The 21,143-nt window shown below is 45.8% G+C and overlaps 1 protein-coding gene across 4 annotated transcripts in view; it reads left to right on the top strand.

The window, feature by feature from the left end:
* Positions 1–21,143, top strand: part of cfap299 (cilia and flagella associated protein 299) — a 279,169-nt gene that overhangs the window by 227,535 nt on the left and 30,491 nt on the right. For 2 of the 4 annotated variants that reach the window (XM_090236841.1, XM_090236842.1), the window contains exon 4: positions 10,842–10,984. The exons of 1 other annotated variant lie outside the window; for it this stretch is intronic. In XM_090236841.1, coding sequence (XP_090092967.1) covers positions 10,842–10,984 — 143 coding nt within the window. The remainder of the gene's footprint in view (positions 1–10,841; positions 10,985–21,143) is intronic. One more of the 4 variants, XR_016496473.1, reaches the window with a different exon arrangement.

Below are 21,143 nucleotides of genomic sequence, written 5' to 3'. Positions count from 1 at the left end.
GAAGTCAGGATGGTGTAATGGAGGTGGAGTTAGGATGGTGTATTGGAGGTGGAGTCAGGATGGTGTAATGGAGGTGGAGTCAGGATGGTGTATTGGAGGTGAAGTCAGGATGGTGTATTGGAGGTGAAGTCAGGATGGTGTAACGGAGGTGAAGTCAGGATGGTGTATTGGAGGTGGAGTCAGGATGGTGTAATGGAGGTGAAGTCAGGATGGTGTATTAGAGGTGGAGTCAGGATGGTGTATTAGAGGTGGAGTCAGGATGGTGTAATGGAGGTGAAGTCAGGATGGTGTAATGGAGGTGGAGTCAGGATGGTGTATTAGAGGTGGAGTCAGGATGGTGTAATGGAGGTGAAGTCAGGATGGTGTATTAGAGGTGGAGTCAGGATGGTGTATTAGATGTGTAGTCAGGATGGTGTATTGGAGGTGGAGTCAGGATGGTGTAATGGAGGTGAAGTCAGGATGGTGTATTAGAGGTGGAGTCAGGATGGTGTATTAGAGTCAGGATGGTGTATTGGAGGTGGAGCCAGGATGGTGTAATGGAGGTGGAGTCAGGATAGTGTAATGGAGGTGGAGTCAGGATGGTGTAATGGAGGTGGTGTCAGGATGGTTTATTAGAGGTGTAGTCAGGATGGTGTATTGGAAGTGGAGTCAGGATGGTGTATAGAGTCAGGATGGTGTATTGGAGGTGGAGTCAGGATGGTGTATTGGAGATGGAGTCAGGATGGTGTATTGGAGGTGGAGTCAGGATGGTGTATTGGAGGTGGAGTCAGGATGGTGTAATGGAGGTGGAGTCAGGATGGTGTCATGGAGGTGGAGTCAGGATGGTGTAATGGAGGTGAAGTCAGGATGGTGTAATGGAGGTGGAGTCAGGATGGTGTATTAGAGGTGGAGTCAGGATGGTGTAATGGAGGTGAAGTCAGGATGGTGTATTAGAGGTGGAGTCAGGATGGTGTATTAGAGGTGGAGTCAGGATGGTGTATTAGATGTGTAGTCAGGATGGTGTATTGGAGGTGGAGTCAGGATGGTGTAATGGAGGTGAAGTCAGGATGGTGTATTAGAGGTGGAGTCAGGATGGTGTATTAGAGTCAGGATGGTGTATTGGAGGTGGAGCCAGGATGGTGTAATGGAGGTGAAGTCAGGATGGTGTATTGGAGGTGGAGTCAGGATAGTGTAATGGAGGTGGAGTCAGGATGGTGTAATGGAGGTGGAGTCAGGATGGTTTATTAGAGGTGTAGTCAGGATGGTGTATTGGAGGTGGAGTCAGGATGGTGTATAGAGTCAGGATGGCGTATTGGAGGTGGAGTCAGGATGGTGTATTGGAGATGGAGTCAGGATGGTGTATTGGAGGTGGAGTTAGGATGGTGTATTGGAGGTGGAGTCAGGATGGTGTAATGGAGGTGGAGTCAGGATGGTGTAATGGAGGTGGAGTCAGGATGGTGTAATGGAGTTGAAGTCAGGATGGTGTAATGGAGGTGAAGTCAGGATGGTGTAATGGAGGTGGAGTCAGGATGGTGTAATGGAGGTGGAGTCAGGATGGTGTAATGGAGTTGAAGTCAGGATGGTGTAATGGAGGTGAAGTCAGGATGGTGTAATGGAGGTGGAGTCAGGATGGTGTAATGGAGGTGAAGTCAGGATGGTGTATTGGAGGTGGAGTCAGGATAGTGTAATGGAGGTGGAGTCAGGATGGTGTAATGGAGGTGGAGTCAGGATGGTATATTGGAGGTGGAGTCAGGATGGTGTAATGGAGGTGAAGTCAGGATGGTGTATTGGAGTTGGAGTCTGGAAGGTGTAATGGAGGTGAAGTCAGGATGGTGTATTGGAGGTGGAGTCAGGATGGTGTAATAGAGGTGAAGTCAGGATGGTGTATTGGAGGTGGAGTCAGGATGGTGTAATGGAGGTGAAGTCAGGATGGTTTATTAGAGGTGGAGTCAGGATGGTGTAATGGAGGTGAAGTCAGGATGGTGTATTGGAGGTGGAGTCAGGATGGTGTAATGGAGGTGAAGTCAGGATGGTGTATTGGAGGTGGAGTCAGGATGGTGTAATGGAGGTGAAGTCAGGATGGTGTAATGGATGTGGAGTCAGGATGGTGTAATGGAGGTGGAGTCAGTATGGTGTAATGGAGGTGGAGTCAGGATGTTGTAATGGGGGTGGAGTCAGGATGGTGTAATGGAGGTGAAGTCAGGATGATGTAATCGAGTGAAGTCAGGATGGTGTAATGGAGGTGGAGTCAGGATGGTGTAATGGAGGTGAAGTCAGGATGGTGTAATGGAGGTGAAGTCAGGATGGTGTATTGGAGGTTGAGTCAGGATGGTGTATTGGAGGTGGAGTCAGGATGGTGTAATGGAGGTGGAGTCAGGATGGTGTAATGGAGGTGGAGTCAGGATGGTGTATTGGAGGTGGAGTCAGGATGGTGTATTGGAGGTGGAGTCAGGATGGTGTATTAGAGGTGGAGTCAGGATGGTGTATTGGAGGTGGAGTCAGGATTGTGTAATGGAGGTGAAGTCAGGATGGTGTATTAGAGTCAGGATGGTGTATTGGAGGTGGAGTCAGGATGGTGTAATGGAGGTGGAGTCAGGATGGTGTAATGGAGGTGGAGTCAGGATGTTGTAATGGGGGTGGAGTCAGGATGGTGTAATGGAGGTGAAGTCAGGATGGTGTAATGGAGGTGAAGTCAGGATGGTGTATTGGAGGTGAAGTCAGGATGGCGTAATGGAGGTGGAGTCAGGATGTTGTAATGGGGGTGGAGTCAGGATGGTGTAATGGAGGTGAAGTCAGGATGGTGTAATGGAGGTGAAGTCAGGATGGTGTATTGGAGATCAGGTGCAGGAGAGCAGATATAAAGAACAGGCGCACTTTTATTTTTGTAAAGCGCGTAAACTAACCACATAACATGAAAACAATTACACACAAAACATGATGGGAAACAGCGGGTTAAATACAAGTAGCTTGATTGGGGAAATGAAAACCAGGTGTGTATGGAAACAAGACAAATGGATATATGAAGACCAGGTGTGTATGGAAACAAGACAAATGGATATATGAAGACCAGGTGTGTATGGAAACAAGACAAATGGATATATGAACACCAGGTGTGTATGGAAACAAGACGAGACAAATGGATATTTGAAAACCAGGTGTGTATGGAAACAAGACAAATGGATATATGAAGACCAGGTGTGTATGGAAACAAGACAAATGGATATATGAACACCAGGTGTGTATGGAAACAAGACAAGACAAATGGATATATGAAAACCAGGTGTGTATGTAAACAAGACAAATGGATATATGAAGACCAGGTGTGTATGGAAACAAGACAAATGGATATATGAAAACCAGGTGTGTATGGAAACAAGACAAATGGATATATGAACACCAGGTGTGTATGGAAACAAGACAAATGGATATATGAACACCAGGTGTGTATGGAAACAAGATGAGACAAATGGATATATGAAAACCAGGTGTGTATGGAAACAAGACAAGACAAATGGATATATGAAAACCAGGTGTGTATGGAAACAAGACAAATGGATAAATGAAAACCAGGTGTGTATGGAAACAAGACAAATGGATATATGAACACCAGGTGTGTATGGAAACAAGACAAATGGATATATGAACACCAGGTGTGTATGGAAACAAGACAATACAAATGGATATATGAAAACCAGGTGTGTATGTAAACAAGACAAATGGATATATGAAGACCAGGTGTGTATGGAAACAAGACAAATGGATATATGAACACCTGGTGTGTATGGAAACAAGACAAATGGATATATGAGAACTGAAGTGGTGATGGCTGGAAAGCCGGTGACGTCGATCGCCGAACTCCGCCCGAACAAGGAGAGGGGCTGACTTCGGCAGAAGTCGTGACAATCAGGCCTGTTAAGACCATGATGATAAAAACAAGACCTGAGGGGGGGGGGGGGGGGGGGGGGGGGCATTGCAAATCGTCTGGGTAGCAATTTGATTAAATGTTCAGGAGTCTTATGGCTTGAGGGTAGAAGCTGTTTTTAGGGCCTTCCTCTGGCACCGCCTGGTATAGAGGTCCTGGATGGCAGGAAGCCACAGTGCTGGGCCATACGACTTAAATAAAAAAAATAATGTTTAGATAATGCGTAGAAATTTATGGAGAAAACACACTGTGTACTGTAAGTAGGAATATAGTAAAGGGAAACTGCCCAGTGTTTGTGTGAGCAACTCTTAGAGGACAATGGAACTTTACTTTGAAAATACTAAAAGCAGTGCATCTGGGCATGTAGCCTTCACCAGGGTATCTGTGAGAAGGGGAAGGGTGGGAAGAGTCCGTTAGTCAGTCCAAACAGAAGGAGCTTACACAGGTCAGGGCATCATAACGACATCACAGTCCAAACATCTTAGCTGTATTCCTGCTGCTCTACCCCCATGTTCTGACATGCTGCTATAGCCCCATGTTCTGACATGCTGCTCTACCCCCATGTTCTGACATGCTGCTATAGCCCCATGTTCTGACATGCTGCTCTACCCCCATGTTCTGACATGCTGCTCTACCCCCATGTTCTGACATGCTGCTATAGCCCCATGTTCACAAGCATTTCGCTACACTCGCATTAACATCTGCTAACCATGTGTATGTGACAAATAAAATTTGATTTGATTTGATTTCTGACATGCTGCTCTACCCCCATGTCCTGACATGCTGCTCTACCCCCTTGTTCTGACATGCTGCTCTACCCCCATGTTCTGACATGCTGCTCTACCCCCATGTTCACAAGCATTTCGCTACACTCGCATTAACATCTGCTAACCATGTGTATGTGACAAATAAAATTTGATTTGATTTGATTTCTGACATGCTGCTCTACCCCCATGTCCTGACATGCTGCTCTACCCCCTTGTTCTGACATGCTGCTCTACCCCCTTGTTCTGACATGCTGCTCTACCCCCATGTTCTGACATGCTGCTCTACCCCCATGTTCACAAGCATTTCGCTACACTCGCATTAACATCTGCTAACCATGTGTATGTGACAAATAAAATTTGATTTGATTTGATTTCTGACATGCTGCTCTACCCCCATGTCCTGACATGCTGCTCTACCCCCTTGTTCTGACATGCTGCTCTACCCCCTTGTTCTGACATGCTGCTCTACCCCCTTGTTCTGACATGCTGCTCTACCCCATGGTTCTGACATGCTGCTCTACCCCCATGTTCTGACATGCTGCACTACCCCCATGTTCTGACATGCTGCTCTACCCCCTTGTTCTGACATGCTGCTCTACCCCCTTGTTCTGACATGCTGCTCTACCCCCATGTTCTGACATGCTGCTCTACCCCCATGTTCTGACATGCTGCTCTACCCCCATGCTCTGACATGCTGCTCTACCCCCATGTTCTGACATGCTGCTCTACCCCCATGTTCTGACATGCTGCTCTACCCCCATGTTCTGACATGCTGCTCTACCCCCATGTTCTGACATGCTGCTCTACCCCCATGTTCTGACATGCTGCTCTACCCCCATGTTCTGACATGCTGCTCTACCCCCATGTTCTGACAGAAACAACAACATGCTGAAACAACAACAAGCTGAAACAACATGCGTAAACAACAACATGCTGAAAAGACAATATTCTGAAACAACAACATGCTGAAACAACAACATGCTGAAACAACAACATGCTGAAACAACAACATGCTGAAACAACATGCGTAAACAACAACATACTGAAACAACAATATTCTGAAACAACAACATGCTGAAACAACAATATTCCTGAAACAACAACATGCGTAAACAACAACATGCTGAAACAACATGCGTAAACAACAACATGCTGAAACAACAATATTCTGAAACAACAACATGCTGAAACAACAATATTCCTGAAACAACAACATGCTGAAACAACAACATGCTGAAACAACATGCGTAAACAACAACATGCTGAAACAACAATATTCTGAAACAACAACATGCTGAAACAACAATATTCCTGAAACAACAACATGCTGAAACAACAATATTCCTGAAACAACAACATGCTGAAACAACAACATGCTGAAACAACATGCGTAAACAACAACATGCTGAAACAACAACATGCTGAAACAACAATATTCTGAAACAACAACATGCTGAAACAACAATATTCCTGAAACAACAACATTCTGAAACAACAACATGCTGAAACAACAACATGCTGAAACAACAACATGCTGAAACAACAACATGCTGAAACAACATGCTGAAACAACAACATGCTGAAACAACAATATTCTGAAACAACAACATGCTGAAACAACAATATTCCTGAAACAACAACATTCTGAAACAACAACATGCTGAAACAACAATATGCTGAAACAACAACATGCTGAAACAACAATATTCCTGAAACAACAACATTCTGAAACAACAACATGCTGAAACAACAACATGCTGAAACAACGTGGTTTCATGAAGCTTTCATGCATACAGGATACATGTACATTAGGTCACCAGATCAACATCTGTGTTGTTCCGTCTAGCTGTATGTACAGCAGGTTAGTGGGATGGTTAGGGATTCTACCCAGGGTCCAGGCCAGATCCCATCCTGTCTGTCAGGAAGTCAAACTTGGAGAGAAGCAGCTCTGCTCACCTACTGTAAGCACCCTCCACTGCTTCTACACTATTCAACCTGCTCTGCTGTGCAGTCACCTCCAAGTCAAATAAGCAAACCTCTGCCCTAGTTTCTCCCTCTCTAAGGGAGAGGGTTAGATTGAGGGGGGGAGCAAAGAGAAAGAGGTGGGTTAGATTAGGGTGGGGGCTAAGGGAGGAGACTAAGGAACAGGGAATTCCCACTCAGTTAATGCAGGACATACAGAGGAACCTAAAAAGTTGGAATTGGGGTTCCTTACCTAAACCAGGACTCTTACCTTCAACATTCCTGTCCTCCAGGCCATGTTTTCATTAACCCGACAAATTGACACAGTTGTTAGTGATGGCGGGGGATTCCTCTACCCGTAACAAAGACAGGAAAGGACAAGAGAGGAGAGGACAGAAGAGGACAGGAGAGAACAGGAGATGAGAGGACAGGAGAGGACAGGAGAGGAGGGGACAGGAGATGAGAGGACAGGAGCGGAGATGACAGGACAGGAGAGGAGATGAGTGGACAGGAAAGGACAAGAGAGGAGATGAAAGGACAGGACAGGAGAGGAGATGAGAGGACAGGAGAGGAAAGGACAAGAGAGGAGAGGAGAGGAGATGAGAGGACAGGCAGGTTGACACCCTCAGACACCAAACCACGGCAGGGCTCTCTTGTACCCGTCCCCATTCCTGGGAACAGTGGTGCACTGGCAGGGGTGTGTGCAAGTGTTATCTGCTGAGTGGGTACCTCAGCCATACGTCTCACACACACGAACACACAGCCACGTACACCCCTCAGTTACATGCGTCAGTGGAAAATCCAGGCGGAGAGAGAACCCACCCTTGTCTGTTGGCCTGCCCGGTGCGGCCGTGGGATAAAAGACAGTTCCTTAAGGCTACTTGTTCTCCTCCCTCTTCAGGACAGTGGGTTCGTGACTCTCCTATCCTGTCCTCTCCTATCCTGTCCTATCCCCTCCTCTCCTGTCCTGTCCTGTCCTGACCAGTCCTCTCCTGTCCTGTCATGTCCTCTCCTCTCCTCTCCTCTCCTCTCCTGTCCTCTCCTCTCCTCTCCTATCCTCTCTCCTCTCCTCTCCTCTCCTCTCCTCTCCTCTCCTCTCCTCTCCTCTCCTCTCCTCTCCTCTCCTGTCCTGTCCTGTCCAGTCCTGTCCTCTCCTCTCCTCTCCTCTCCTCTCCTCTCCTCTCCTCTCCTCTCCTCTCCTCTCCTCTCCTCTCACTCTGTGTCTATATAGTAAGGGGATCTACAGATGGCTCCAGTCAGTCCTTAAGGTCATACAAATGTGATATCAGCCACTGAGCTATTCAGCCTGGATACTCTTACACACGCACGCACGCACGCACGCACGCACACACACACACACACACACACACACACACACACACACACACACATTGGAAGCAGACAAATGATCTGTACCATCCAATGGACATGAGAAGATCATTGCCTGTTAACAATGACCTGTCGTTAACCACGACCTCTAATTCTTCGGGACGGTTGAGTTAACGTAGGCTAATGTGATTAGCATGAGGTTGTAAGTGTAACAGTATAACTTTAAACCGTCCCCTCGTCCATACCCGGGCGCGAACCAGGAACCCTCTGCACACATCAACAACTGACAACCTCGAAGCATCGTTACACATCGCTCCACAAAAGCCGCGGCCTTTGCAGAGCAAGGGGAACAACTACTTCAAGGTCTCAGAGCAAGTGACGTCACCGATTGAAACGCTATTTAGCGCGCACCACCGCTAACTAAGCTAGCCGTTTCACATCCGTTACATAAGTAACAAGAACATTTCCCAGGACATAGACATATCTGATATTAGCAGAAAGCTTAAATCCTTGTTCATCTAACTGCACTGTCCAATTTACATGAACTATTACTGTGAAAGAATACCATGCTATTGTTTGAGGAAAGTGCACAGTTATGAACTTGAAAAGTTATTAATAAACTAGGCACATTTGGGCAGTCTTGATACAACATTTTGAACAGAAATACAATGGTTCTTTGGATCAGTCGAAAACTTTGCACATACACTGCTGCCATCTAGTGGACAAAATCTAAATTGCACCTGGGCTGGAATAATACATTATGGCCTTTCTCTTGCATTTCAAAGATGATGGTACAAACAAAATACAAAATAACTTGTTTTTTTCTTTGTATTATCTTTTATCAGATCTAATGTGTTTTATTCTCCTACATTCATTTCACATTTCCACAAACTTCAAAGTGTTTCCTTTCAAATGGTACCAAGAATATGCATATCCTTGCTTCAGGTCCTGAGCTACAGGTGGTTAGATTTGGGTTTGTCATTTTAGGAGGAAATTGGTGCTGATCCTTATTAGCAACAACCTGTTAACAACAACAACCTGTTAACAACTACCTGTTAACAACAACCTGTTAACAACAACAACCTGTTAACAACAACAACCTGTTAACAACAACTACCTGTTAACAACAACCTGTTAACAACAACAACCTGTTAACAACTACCTGTTAACAACAACAACCTGTTAACAACAACTACCTGTTAACAACAACCTGTTAACAACAACAACCTGTTAACAACTACCTGTTAACAACAACCTGTTAACAACAACCTGTTAACAACAACAACCTGTTAACAACAACTACCTGTTAACAACAACAACATGTTAACAACAACCTGTTAACACCAACTACCTGTTAACAACAATAACCTGTTAACAACAACAACCTGTTAACAACTACCTGTTAACAACAACCTGTTAACAACAACTACCTGTTAACAACAACAACCTGTTAACAACAACTACCTGTTAACAACAACAACCTGTTAACAACTACCTGTTAACAACAATAACCTGTTAACAACAACAACTTGTTAACAACAACCTGTTAACAACAACAACCTGTTAACACCAACTACCTGTTAACAACAATAACCTGTTAACAACAACAACCTGTTAACAACTACCTGTTAACAACAACAACCTGTTAACAACAATAACCTGTTAACAACAACTACCTGTTAACAACAACTACCTGTTAACAACAATAACCTGTTAACAACAACCTGTTAACAACAACTACCTTTTAACAACAACCACCTGTTAACAACAACTACCTGTTAACAACAACAACCTGTTAACAACAACCTGTTAACAACAACCTGTTAACAACAACAACTTGTTAACAACAATAACCTGTTAACAACAACAACCTGTTAACAACAACTACCTTTTAACAACAACCACCTGTTAACAACAACCTGTTAACAACAACAACTTGTTAACAACAACCTGTTAACAACAACAACCTGTTAACAACAACAACCTGTTAACAACAACAACCTGTTAACAACAACCTGTTAACAACAACCTGTTAACAACAACAACCTGTTAACAACAACAACCTGTTAACAACTACTTGTTAACAACAACCTGTTAACAACAACAACCTGTTAACAACAACAACCTGTTAACAACAACTACCTGTTAACAACAACCTGTTAACAACAACAACCTGTTAACAACAACCTGTTGACAACAACTACCTGTTAACAACAACAACCTCTTAACAACTACCTGTTAACAACTACCTGTTAACAACAACCTGTTAACAACAACCTGTTAACAACAACAACCTGTTAACAAAAACAACCTGTTAACAACAACCTGTTAACAACAACAACCTATTAACAACAACCTGTTAACAACAACAACCTGTTAACAACAACAACCTGTTAACAACAACTACCTGTTAACAACAACCTGTTAACAACAACAACCTGTTAACAACAACAACCTGTTAACAACAACTACCTGTTAACAACAACTACCTGTTAACAACAACTACCTGTTAACAACAACCTGTTAACAACAACCTGTTAACAACAACCTGTTAACAACAACCTGTTAACAACAACCTGTTAAAAACAACCTGTTAACAACAACCTGTTAACAACAACAACCTATTAACAACAACCTGTTAACAACAACAACCTGTTAACAACAACAACCTGTTAACAACAACAACCTGTTAACAACAACTACCTGTTAACAACAACTACCTGTTAACAACAACTACCTGTTAACAACAACCTGTTAACAACAACAACCTGTTAACAACAACAACCTGTTAACAGCTGACTGACCAGATCTATTGTGTTAAATTGGGCCAAATGTGCCTAATTGGATCATTTACACACGGTTTCCTCCTGTCTCTCCTCCAGTCTATTATTTTCATAAGGGACCGTAACGCTCTTGGACAGGAGATCTCTGGCTATATCGACTATTCCCACAGACTGAAGACAGAGGACTTTCATCCATACTTCAATGGTAAGAAGAGGCTGCTGCCAAGAGCTACTGATTTAAGGTGAGCCTGTGTCTTACTGTAATACAGTAACATGTCTTACTGTAATACAGTAACATGCCCTTATTGTAATACCGTAACATGTCTTATTGTAATACCGTAACATGCCCATGTCTTATTGTAATACAGTAACATGCCCATGTCTTACTGTAATACAGTAACATGCCCTTATTGTAATACCGTAACATGTCTTATTGTAATACCGTAACATGCCCATGTCTTATTGTAATACAGTAACATGCCCATGTCTTATTGTAATACAGTAACATGCCCATGTCTTACTGTAATACAGTAACATGTCCATGTCTTATTGTAATACCGTAACATGTCATATTGTAATTCCGTAACATACCTGTGCCTTATTGTAATACAGTAACATGCCCACATCTTACTGTAATACAGTAACATGCCTGTGTCTTATTGTAATACAATAACATGCCCGTGTCTTATTGTAATACCATAACATGCTGTGTCTTACTGTAATACAGTAACATGCCCATGTCTTACTGTAATACAGTAACATGCCCTTATTGTAATACCGTAACATGTCTTATTGTAATACAGTAACATGCCCTTATTGTAATACCGTAACATGTCTTATTGTAATACAGTAACATGCCCATATTGTAATACCGTAACATCCCCTTATTGTAATACAGTAACATGCCCGTGTTTTATTGTAATACCGTAACATGCTGTGTCTTATTGTAACACAGTAACATGCCCTTATTGTAACACAGTAACATGCCCTTATTGTAATACCGTAACATGCCCTTATTGTAATACAGTAACATGCCCTTATTGTAATACAGTAACATGCCCATGTCTTATTGTAATACAGTAACATGCCCTTATTGTAAAACCGTAACATGCCCTTATTGTAAAACCGTAACATGCCCTTATTGTAAAACCGTAACATGCCCTTATTGTAATACAGTAACATGCCCTTATTGTAATACAGTAACATGCCCTTATTGTAATATAGTAACATGCCCTTATTGTAATACCGTAACATGCCCTTATTGTAATACAGTAACATGTCTTATTGTATTACAGTAACATGCCCTTATTGTAAAACCGTAACATGCCCTTATTGTAAAACCGTAACATGCCCTTATTGTAAAACCGTAACATGCCCTTATTGTAATACAGTAACATGCCCTTATTGTAAAACCGTAACATGCCCTTTTTGTAATACAGTAACATGCCCTTATTGTAAAACCGTAACATGCCCTTATTGTAATACAGTAACATGCCCTTATTGTAAAACCGTAACATGCCCTTATTGTAAAACCGTAACATGCCCTTATTGTAATACAGTAACATGCCCTTATTGTAAAACCGTAACATGCCCTTATTGTAATACAGTAACATGTCTTATTGTAATACAGTAACATGCCCTTATTGTAAAACCGTAACATGCCCTTTTTGTAATACAGTAACATGCCCTTATTGTAATACAGTAACATGCCCTTATTGTAATACAGTAACATGCCCATGTCTTATTGTAATACAGTAACATGCCCTTATTGTAAAACAGTAACATGCCGTTATTGTAAAACCGTAACATGCCCTTATTGTAAAACCGTAACATGCCCTTATTGTAATACAGTAACATGCCCTTATTGTAATACAGTAACATGCCCTTATTGTAATACAGTAACATGCCCTTATTGTAATATAGTAACATGCCCTTATTGTAATACCGTAACATGCCCTTATTGTAATACAGTAACATGTCTTATTGTAATACAGTAACATGCCCTTATTGTAAAACCGTAACATGCCCTTATTGTAAAACCGTAACATGCCCTTATTGTAAAAACGTAACATGCCCTTATTGTAATACAGTAACATGCCCTTATTGTAAAACCGTAACATGCCCTTATTGTAATACAGTAACATGCCCATGTTGGTTAGAGGTGGCTGGAGCTAGCAGTGTAAGGGTTTGAAGGGTAAGGAAATGTCTTTGTCTGGCATTGAAGATCCACAACTTAGATGTGAGTTGATATGAGAGGCCAGTGGATGGGTTGGGACATGGGTTTTTAGCTAAAGAAAGACTCTGTGGTCAAAGTCCAGTGTCAGTGGTTGTGTCTTGGACACTCTAACAGGGCACCAACTCTCCCCTTCACACAGAATAACCGTTCCCTTGTTGTGTTCCTTCAATGTTTTCCAATATCCTAATTGAGTTGAACACATCAGGGATGTCTGGTAGAACCAATGTCTGTCCTTGAGGGTAGCAGTAGTTAGTGAACCACTATGGCTGTATCTGTAATTTATTGGTCATTATTTAGGATCACTGTGTACATAGGACACACACACACACACTCACACACACACACACACACCTGGCAGCAGGGAACTATTGGAAGCAGAACCCTCCCTACATTCCACAAGTTCTGTCTCCTCACACGCTAACATTCTCTACATCTCAGAGATACGCTAGAAAGCCCAGGAGGACAAACACACCTGGAGAGGCAAGAGGGTGTGGGTTTACCTTTAGCTCAAAAGTACACTTGTCAGACATGACAACAATACAGAACATTAACAATAGGTCAACCAATGAACTTTCAACTTTGGCCAGGATTCAAACCACCGCAGATTATCGCACTGAACTTGACTTGTAGAATGTTTACACTATGACAGGTGGAACTGAGTAACAGCAACCAAATCACAAAGCTTAGCCTACTAAAAAAAGACGTTTTATTTGACCTTCGTCCATACCATAAGGCAATCAAGTTTTACACATCACTTTTTAATATGGATGCTTCCAAGTGTGTGATATTATGGGATATCCAGTTAGCCCGAGTCAGTTACTTATGGGATATCAAATCAAATATAGCCCTTCTTACATCAGCTGATATCTCAAAGTGCTGTACAGAAACTCAGCCTAAAACCCCAAAAATCAAGCAATGCAAGTGTAGAAGCACGGTGGCTAGGAAAAAACTCCCTAGAAAGGCAGGAACCTAGGAAGAAACCTAGAGAGGAACCAGGCTATGAGGGGTGGCCATTCCTCTTCTGGCTGTGCCGGGTGGAGATTATAACAGAACATGGCCAAGATGTTAAAAAGTTCATAGATGACCAGCAGGATCAAATAATAATAATCACAGTAGTTGTTGAGGGTGCAGCAAGTCAGCACCTCAGGAGTAAATGTCAGTTGGCTTTTCATAGCCGATCATTCAGAGTATCTCTACCGCTCCTGCTGTCTCTAGAGAGTTGAAAACAGCAGGTCTGGGACAGGTAGCACGTCCGGTGAACAGGTCAGGGTTCCATAGTCGCAGGCAGAACAGTTGAAACTGGAGCAGCAGCACGACCAGGTGGACTGGGGACAGCAAGGAATCATCATGCCAGGTAGTCCTGAGGCATGGTCCTAGGGCTCAAGTCCCCAGAGAGAGAGAAAGAAAGAGAATTAGAGAGAGCATATTTTTATTCACACAGGACACCGAATAAGACAGGAGAAGTACTCCAGATATAACAGACTGACCCTAGCCCCCGACACATAAACTACTGCAGCATAAATACTGGAGGCTGACAGGAGGGGTCAGGAGACACTGTGGCCCCATCCCCGGACAGGCCCAAACAGGCAGGATATAACCCCAACCACTTTGCCAAAGCACAGCCCGCACACCACTAAAGGGATATCTTCAACCACCAACCTACCATCCTGAGACAAGGCTGAGTCTAGCCCACAAAGATCTCCGCCACGGCACAACCCAAGGGGGTGCACCAATCCATAACAATTTAGCCCTAGTCAGTTACTTATGGGATATCAACTTAGCCCTCGTCGGTTACTTATGAAATATCAATCAACCCTCCTAACCCTACACAACCCTCCTACCCCTCCACACTCTCCCAACCCTCCACAACCCTCCCAACTCTCCTGACCCTCCACTCTCTCCAAACCCTGCACAACCCTCCTACCCCTCCACACTCTCCCAACCCTCCACAACCCTCCCAACTCTCCTGACCCTCCACTCTCTCCAAACCCTCCACAAACCTCCTACCTCTCCACACTCTCACAACCCTCACAACCCTCCACACTCTCCCAACCCTCCACAACCCTCCCAACCCTCCTGACCCTCCACACTCTCCCAACCCTCCACAAACCTCCTAGCCTTCCACACTCTCCAAACCCTCCACAAACCTCCTAGCCTTCCAAACTCTCCCAACCCTCCACAAACCTCCTAGCCTTCCACACTCTCCAAACCCTCCACAAACCTCCTAGCCTTCCACACTCTCCCAACCCTCCACAACCCTCCACTCTCTCCAAACCCTCCACAACCCTCCTACCCCTCCACACTCTCCCAACCCTCCACAACCCTCCCAACTCTCCTGACCCTCCACACTCTCCCAACCCTCCACAACCCTCCTACCCCTCCACACTCTTCCAACACTCCACAGCCCTCCTAACCTTCCACAACCTTCCTAACCTTCCACAATCCTCCTACTCCTCCACAACGTTCCTAATCCTTCTAACCCCTCACATCCCTCCACAACCCTCCGAAACCCTCCTAACACACTCTCCCAACCCTCGACAACCCTTCACACTCCCTCCTAACACACACAACCCTACTAACCCTCCACACTCTCCCAACCCTCCACAACCCTCCTGACCCTCCACACTCTCCCAGCCCTCCACAACCCTCCACACTCTCCCAACCCTCCATAACCCTCCAAGCCCTCCACTGTCCAAACCCTCCACAACCCTCCTAACCCTCCACACTCTCCCAACCCTCGAAGACCCTCCTAACCCTCCACACTTCCTCCTTTCCCCCCAACCCTCCACACTCTCCCAACCCTCGACGACCATCCTTACCCTCCACACACTCTCCTAAGCCTCCACAACGGTCCTAACCCTCCACACTCTCACAATCTTCCACAACCATCCACACTCTCCCAACTCTCGACGACCTTCCAAACCCTTCACACTCCCTCCTAAACTTCCAAAACCCTCATATAACCCTCCACATAATAGTCCACAGCCTTTCTAACATTCCACAGCCTTCCTAACCCTCCACAATCTTCCTACTCCTCCACAACCTTCCTAAACCTCCAAACCTTCCACCTCCCTCCGAACCCTCCCCAACCCTCCTAACCCTCCACACTGCCTCCTAACCCTACCCACCCTCCACACTCTCACAATCTTCCACAACCCTCCACACTCTCCCAACCCTTGACGACCCTCCTAACCCTTCACAACCCTCTACATCCTTGTAACCCTCCACACTCTTTCAACCCTCCTAACCCTCAACACTCTCTCAACCGTCCACAACCCTCCTAAACTTCCAAAACCCTCATATAACCCTCCACACACCTCCTAACAGTCCACAGCCTTTCTAACATTCCACCACCTTCCTAAACCTCGCAACCTTCCTACCCTCCGAAACCCTCCACACTCTCTGAACCCTTGACAACCGTCCACACTGCCTCCACAACCCTCCTAACCCTCCACACTCTCCCAACCCTCGGCGACCCTCCACAACCCTCCTAACCCTCTACAGTCTCTCAACTGTCCACAACCCTCCTAAACTTCCAAAACCCTCATAAAACCCTCTACACCCCTCCTAACACTCCACAGCCCTCCTAACCCTCCACAACCTTCCTAAACTTCCTAACTCTCCACAACCCTCCACATTCTCCCAACCCTCCACTCTCTCCCAACCATCCTCAATCCCCCAAATTGAGAATTCCACTGACTGTGGAGGACAGAGAGGGGATTACCATAGTGTGGGATTACCATAGTGTGGGATTACCATAGTGTGGGATTACCATTAATATACTGTTGATATTAGGGATGGATGTATTTATGGATATTCTCTGACCATCTAGAATGTAATCTACTCTGACCATCTATAATGTAATCTACTCTGACCATCTAGATGTAATCCACTCTGACCATCTAGAATGTAATCTACTCTGACTGTCTAGATGTAATCCACTCTGACCGTCTAGATGTAATCTACTCTGACCATCTAGATGAAATCTACTCTGACCATCTAGAATGTAATCTACTCTGACCATCTAGAATGTAATCTACTCTGACCGTCTAGATGTAATCTACTCTGACCATCTAGAATGTAATCTACTCTGACCATCTAGAATGTAATCTACTCTGACTGTCTAGAATGTAATCAGACTTGACCATCTAGATTCTCTCTGTCTCTCTGTGGGCTCTATGGCCCCTCTATTCAATAAGCACTTGGACAGACTTGGCCACCACCTCATGCAGAAACTGACTGCCTTGGTTTACTTTTCAACCCTCTGTCGGTCAGTGTGTCAGAAGTCTACCTTCAGTAAATGTCTGTTTCACTCTTGATGGATGAGATGCATTTTATCTGATTTGTATAGTGGTTCCTGTGTAACATTAAACTATAGGTCTCTAAACACAGGTTCCATTGTTTCTTATTCAGTCAATGAGATCTGAACAACCAGGCACAGATGGTCCTGACTTACTTGTATGGTATGCCAAAATACTCCAAAACATCCTCTTTCCAGGGTAGGCTGAACATACTGAGGGCTTTGTAACGCTAGAGGCTCAGCTAGCTAACCTGCGTGCTAGTGGGAGCCTAGCTGTGTGTGTTTTTAAACCATGAAACATTGAACTTGAAGGAAGGATTTCTGCGCTGAAAGAAAAATCACATGGTGCCAAAACCGTATTGCCGCCAGTCCTCCTCCTCCAGTCAGTTTGTCCTCGCTGCTCCACTCTCTCCACTCTCTCCTCGCTGCTCCACTCTCTCCGCTCTCTCCTCTGCTCCACTCTCTCCACTCTGCTGCTGTTGCTCCACTCTCTCCTTGCTGCTCCACTCTCTCCTTGCTGCTCCACTCTCTCCTTGCTGCTCCACTCTCTCCGCGCTGCTCCACTCTCTCCGCGCTGCTCCACTCTCCTCGCTGCTCCACTCTGTCCGCGCTGCTCCACTCTCTCCGCGCTGCTCCACTCTCCTCACTGCTCCACTCTGTCTGCGCTGCTCCACTCTCTCCGCGCTGCTTCACTTTCTCCTCGCTGCTCCACTCTCTCCTCGCTGCTCCACTCTCTCCGCTCTCTCCTCTGCTCCACTCTCTCCACTCTCTCCTCGCTGCTCCACTCTCTCCTCGCTGCTCCACCCTCTCCGCTCTGCTCCTGCTGCGCCACTCTTTCCATTCTCTCCTCGCTGCTCCACTCTCTCCTCGCTGCTCCACTCTCTCCTCTCTGCTCCACTCTCTCCTCGCTGCTCCACTCTCTCCTCTCTCTCCTCTGCTCCACTCTCTCCACTCTGCTCTTGTTGCTCCACTCTCTCCTCGCTGCTCCACTCTCTCCTCGCTGCTCCACTCTCTCCGCTCTCTCCTCTGCTCCACTCTCTCCACTCTGCTCCTGTTGCTCCACTCTCTCCTGTTGCTCCACTCTCTCCTCGCTGCTCCACTCTCTCCTCGCTGCTCCACTCTCTCCTCGCTGCTCCACCCTCTCCTCGCTGCTCCACTCTCTCCACGCTCTCCTTGCTGCTCCACTCTCTCCACTCTCTCCTCGCTGCTCCACCCTCTCCGCTCTGCTCCTGCTGCGCCACTCTTTCCATTCTCTTCTCGCTGCTCCACTCTCTCCTCTCTCTCCTCTGCTCCACTCTCTCCACTCTGCTCCTGTTGCTCCACTGTCTCCTCGCTGCTCCACTCTCTCCTCGCTGCTCCACTCTCTCCACTCTCTCCTCGCTGCTCCACTCTCACCTCGCTGCCCCACTCTCTCCACTCTCTCCTCGCTGCTCCACTCTCTCCTCGCTGCTCCACTCTCTCCTCGCTGCTCCACCCTCTCCTCGTTGCTCCACTTTCTCCACTCTCTCCTTTCTGCTCCACTCTCTCCTCGCTGCTCCACTCTCTCCTCGCTGCTCCACTCTCTCCACTCTCTCCTCACTGCTCCACTCTCTTCTCGTAGCTCCACCCTCTTATTATTTTGGTCTCAAGCATCTGGAGGGGGTATGAGACACCTGGAAGGCTCTATCAGACTATTGGACACCTGGAAGGCTCTATCAGACTATGAGACATCTGGAAGGCTCTATCAGACTATGAGACACCTGGACGGCTCTGTCAGACTATGATACACCTGGAAGGCTCTGTCAGACTATGAGACATCTGGAAGGCTCTATCAGACTATGAGACAACTGGAAGGCTCTATCAGACTATGAGACAACTGGAAGGCTCTATCAGACTATGAGACATCTGGAAGGCTCTATCAGACTATGAGACATCTGGAAGGCTCTATCAGACTATGAGACAACTGGAAGGCTCTATCAGACTATGAGACAACTGGAAGGCTCTATCAGACTATGAGACAACTGGAAGGCTCTATCAGACTATGAGACAAATGGAAGGCTCTATCAGACTGAATCATTTCTCCTGGTTTGGTTATTACTTGTGGAATCATTTCTCTTTGGTATGTCCATACACCCAGCCAGCCTGTCCTTTCAGCACAACAACATAAATCCCAGCCAGCCTGTCCATACAGTCAATTATACTACATACATACTGGACTACAGTGTAGTAGTGTATTTGCCAAATACCTCCTAGTGTATTTCACATTGATAGTGTAGGAAAGTATTCAGACCCTTTTCACACATTTTTTTACTTCTATGAATGTCCTTGAGTGGCCCAGCCAGAGCCCGGACTTGAACCCGATCTAACATCTCCGGAGAGACCTGAAAATAGCTGTGCAGCGACGCTCCCCATGAATGGTAGAAACTCCCCAAATACAGGTGTACCTTGTATTGTATTGTCATACCCAAGAAGACTTGAGGTTGTAATCGCTGCCAAAGGTGCTTCAACAAAGTACTGAGTAAAGGGTCTGAATACTTATGTAAATGTGATATTTGCAACGTAGACGCATGGAGTCAAGAAGCAGGTGCAGTTAGTAAGTTTAATAATAACGAACATAGAGCGTCACAAAAGAAGAGAAGAGTCTGACATTGAAACATAAAGATGTGCATAGTGGCTACGACTCGAGATTATGGATTATGGGTTATGGATTATGGGTTATGGGTGCACTGAAAATAGGTACCCCGAATCGTGGAGACGTGACAGGTGCGTCGGGTTTGATGTTTTTTTTAACCTGGGCGATATGTCAGCGTGAAATCTAATCTGGTGAAGATGAGGGACACCTGGCTTGGAGCGGGTTCAGTCGCCTCGCTGTCCGTATATACTCCAAGTTCCGATGGTCAGTGAGGATGAGAAATGGGTTCTTGGCGCCCTCCAGCCAGTGTCTCCACTCCTCTAATGCGAACTTCACCGCCAGGAGCTCCCGATCGCCAACATCCTAGTTCCTCTCATCCATCATGACTCCTGGCGGGCCGATCTGGTAACCCAGAAAGGAGACAGATTCCTGATGGAATTGGCACTTCTTCGCCTTCACATACAGGTGGTTGGCCCGGAGGCATTCCAGGACTACTCTGACATGAGCGATGTGATCATCCAAGGTAACCGAGTAGACCAGGATGTCGTAGATTTACACGACCATCTGACGCCTGAGCATGTCCCGGAACACCTGGTTAATGAATGCCTGGAACACTGACAAAGGATTGGCTAATCCATAAGGCATCACCAAGTACTCGTAGAGACCAGATATTGTGCTGAAGGCCGTCCTCCATTCATCCCCCTCCCGGATGTGGATCAAATTGTAGGCACTTCGCAGGTCCAACTTTGTGAAAAATCGGGCCCGCGGAGTGGTTCAATCGCAGGTGGCACCAACGGTACTTCGTGGCAATGGAATTCAGATTTCTGTAATCGATGCACAGGTGCAATTCTCCCTTCTTGGCCACGAAGACGAAGCCTGCCGACGCAGGGGAACTGGATGTGCGAATGAAACCCTGCTGGAGAGGCTCCTGGATGTACTCCTCCATAGCCTTTGGTTTCGGCCACCGATAGAGGGTAGATGCGGCCATGCGGAGGCGCAGAGCCTGCAAGCAGGTCGATGGCACAGTCCCAGGTGCGATGAAGAGGGAGAAAGGGATGCTCGGGTCTTGGAAAAACCTCCCGATGATCTTGGTATATGGGTACCTCCGGGATGTTGGACTGAAGGGCAACCACAGGGAAAGGGTAAGCAGGTCTTCCGGCATTTGGTTGCCCAGTCTGTGATTTTCATCCTCGCCATGAGATGGTGGGGTTATGACGTTGAAGCCATGGGAGGCCGAGAATGATGTCGCCTACT

This window comes from Oncorhynchus mykiss, chromosome 6 (genome assembly GCF_057628025.1).
Source record: "Oncorhynchus mykiss isolate SJ-2025 chromosome 6, ASM5762802v1, whole genome shotgun sequence".
Taxonomy (NCBI): Eukaryota; Metazoa; Chordata; class Actinopteri; order Salmoniformes; family Salmonidae; genus Oncorhynchus; species Oncorhynchus mykiss.
This window is presented reverse-complemented; position numbering and strand designations above follow the sequence as displayed.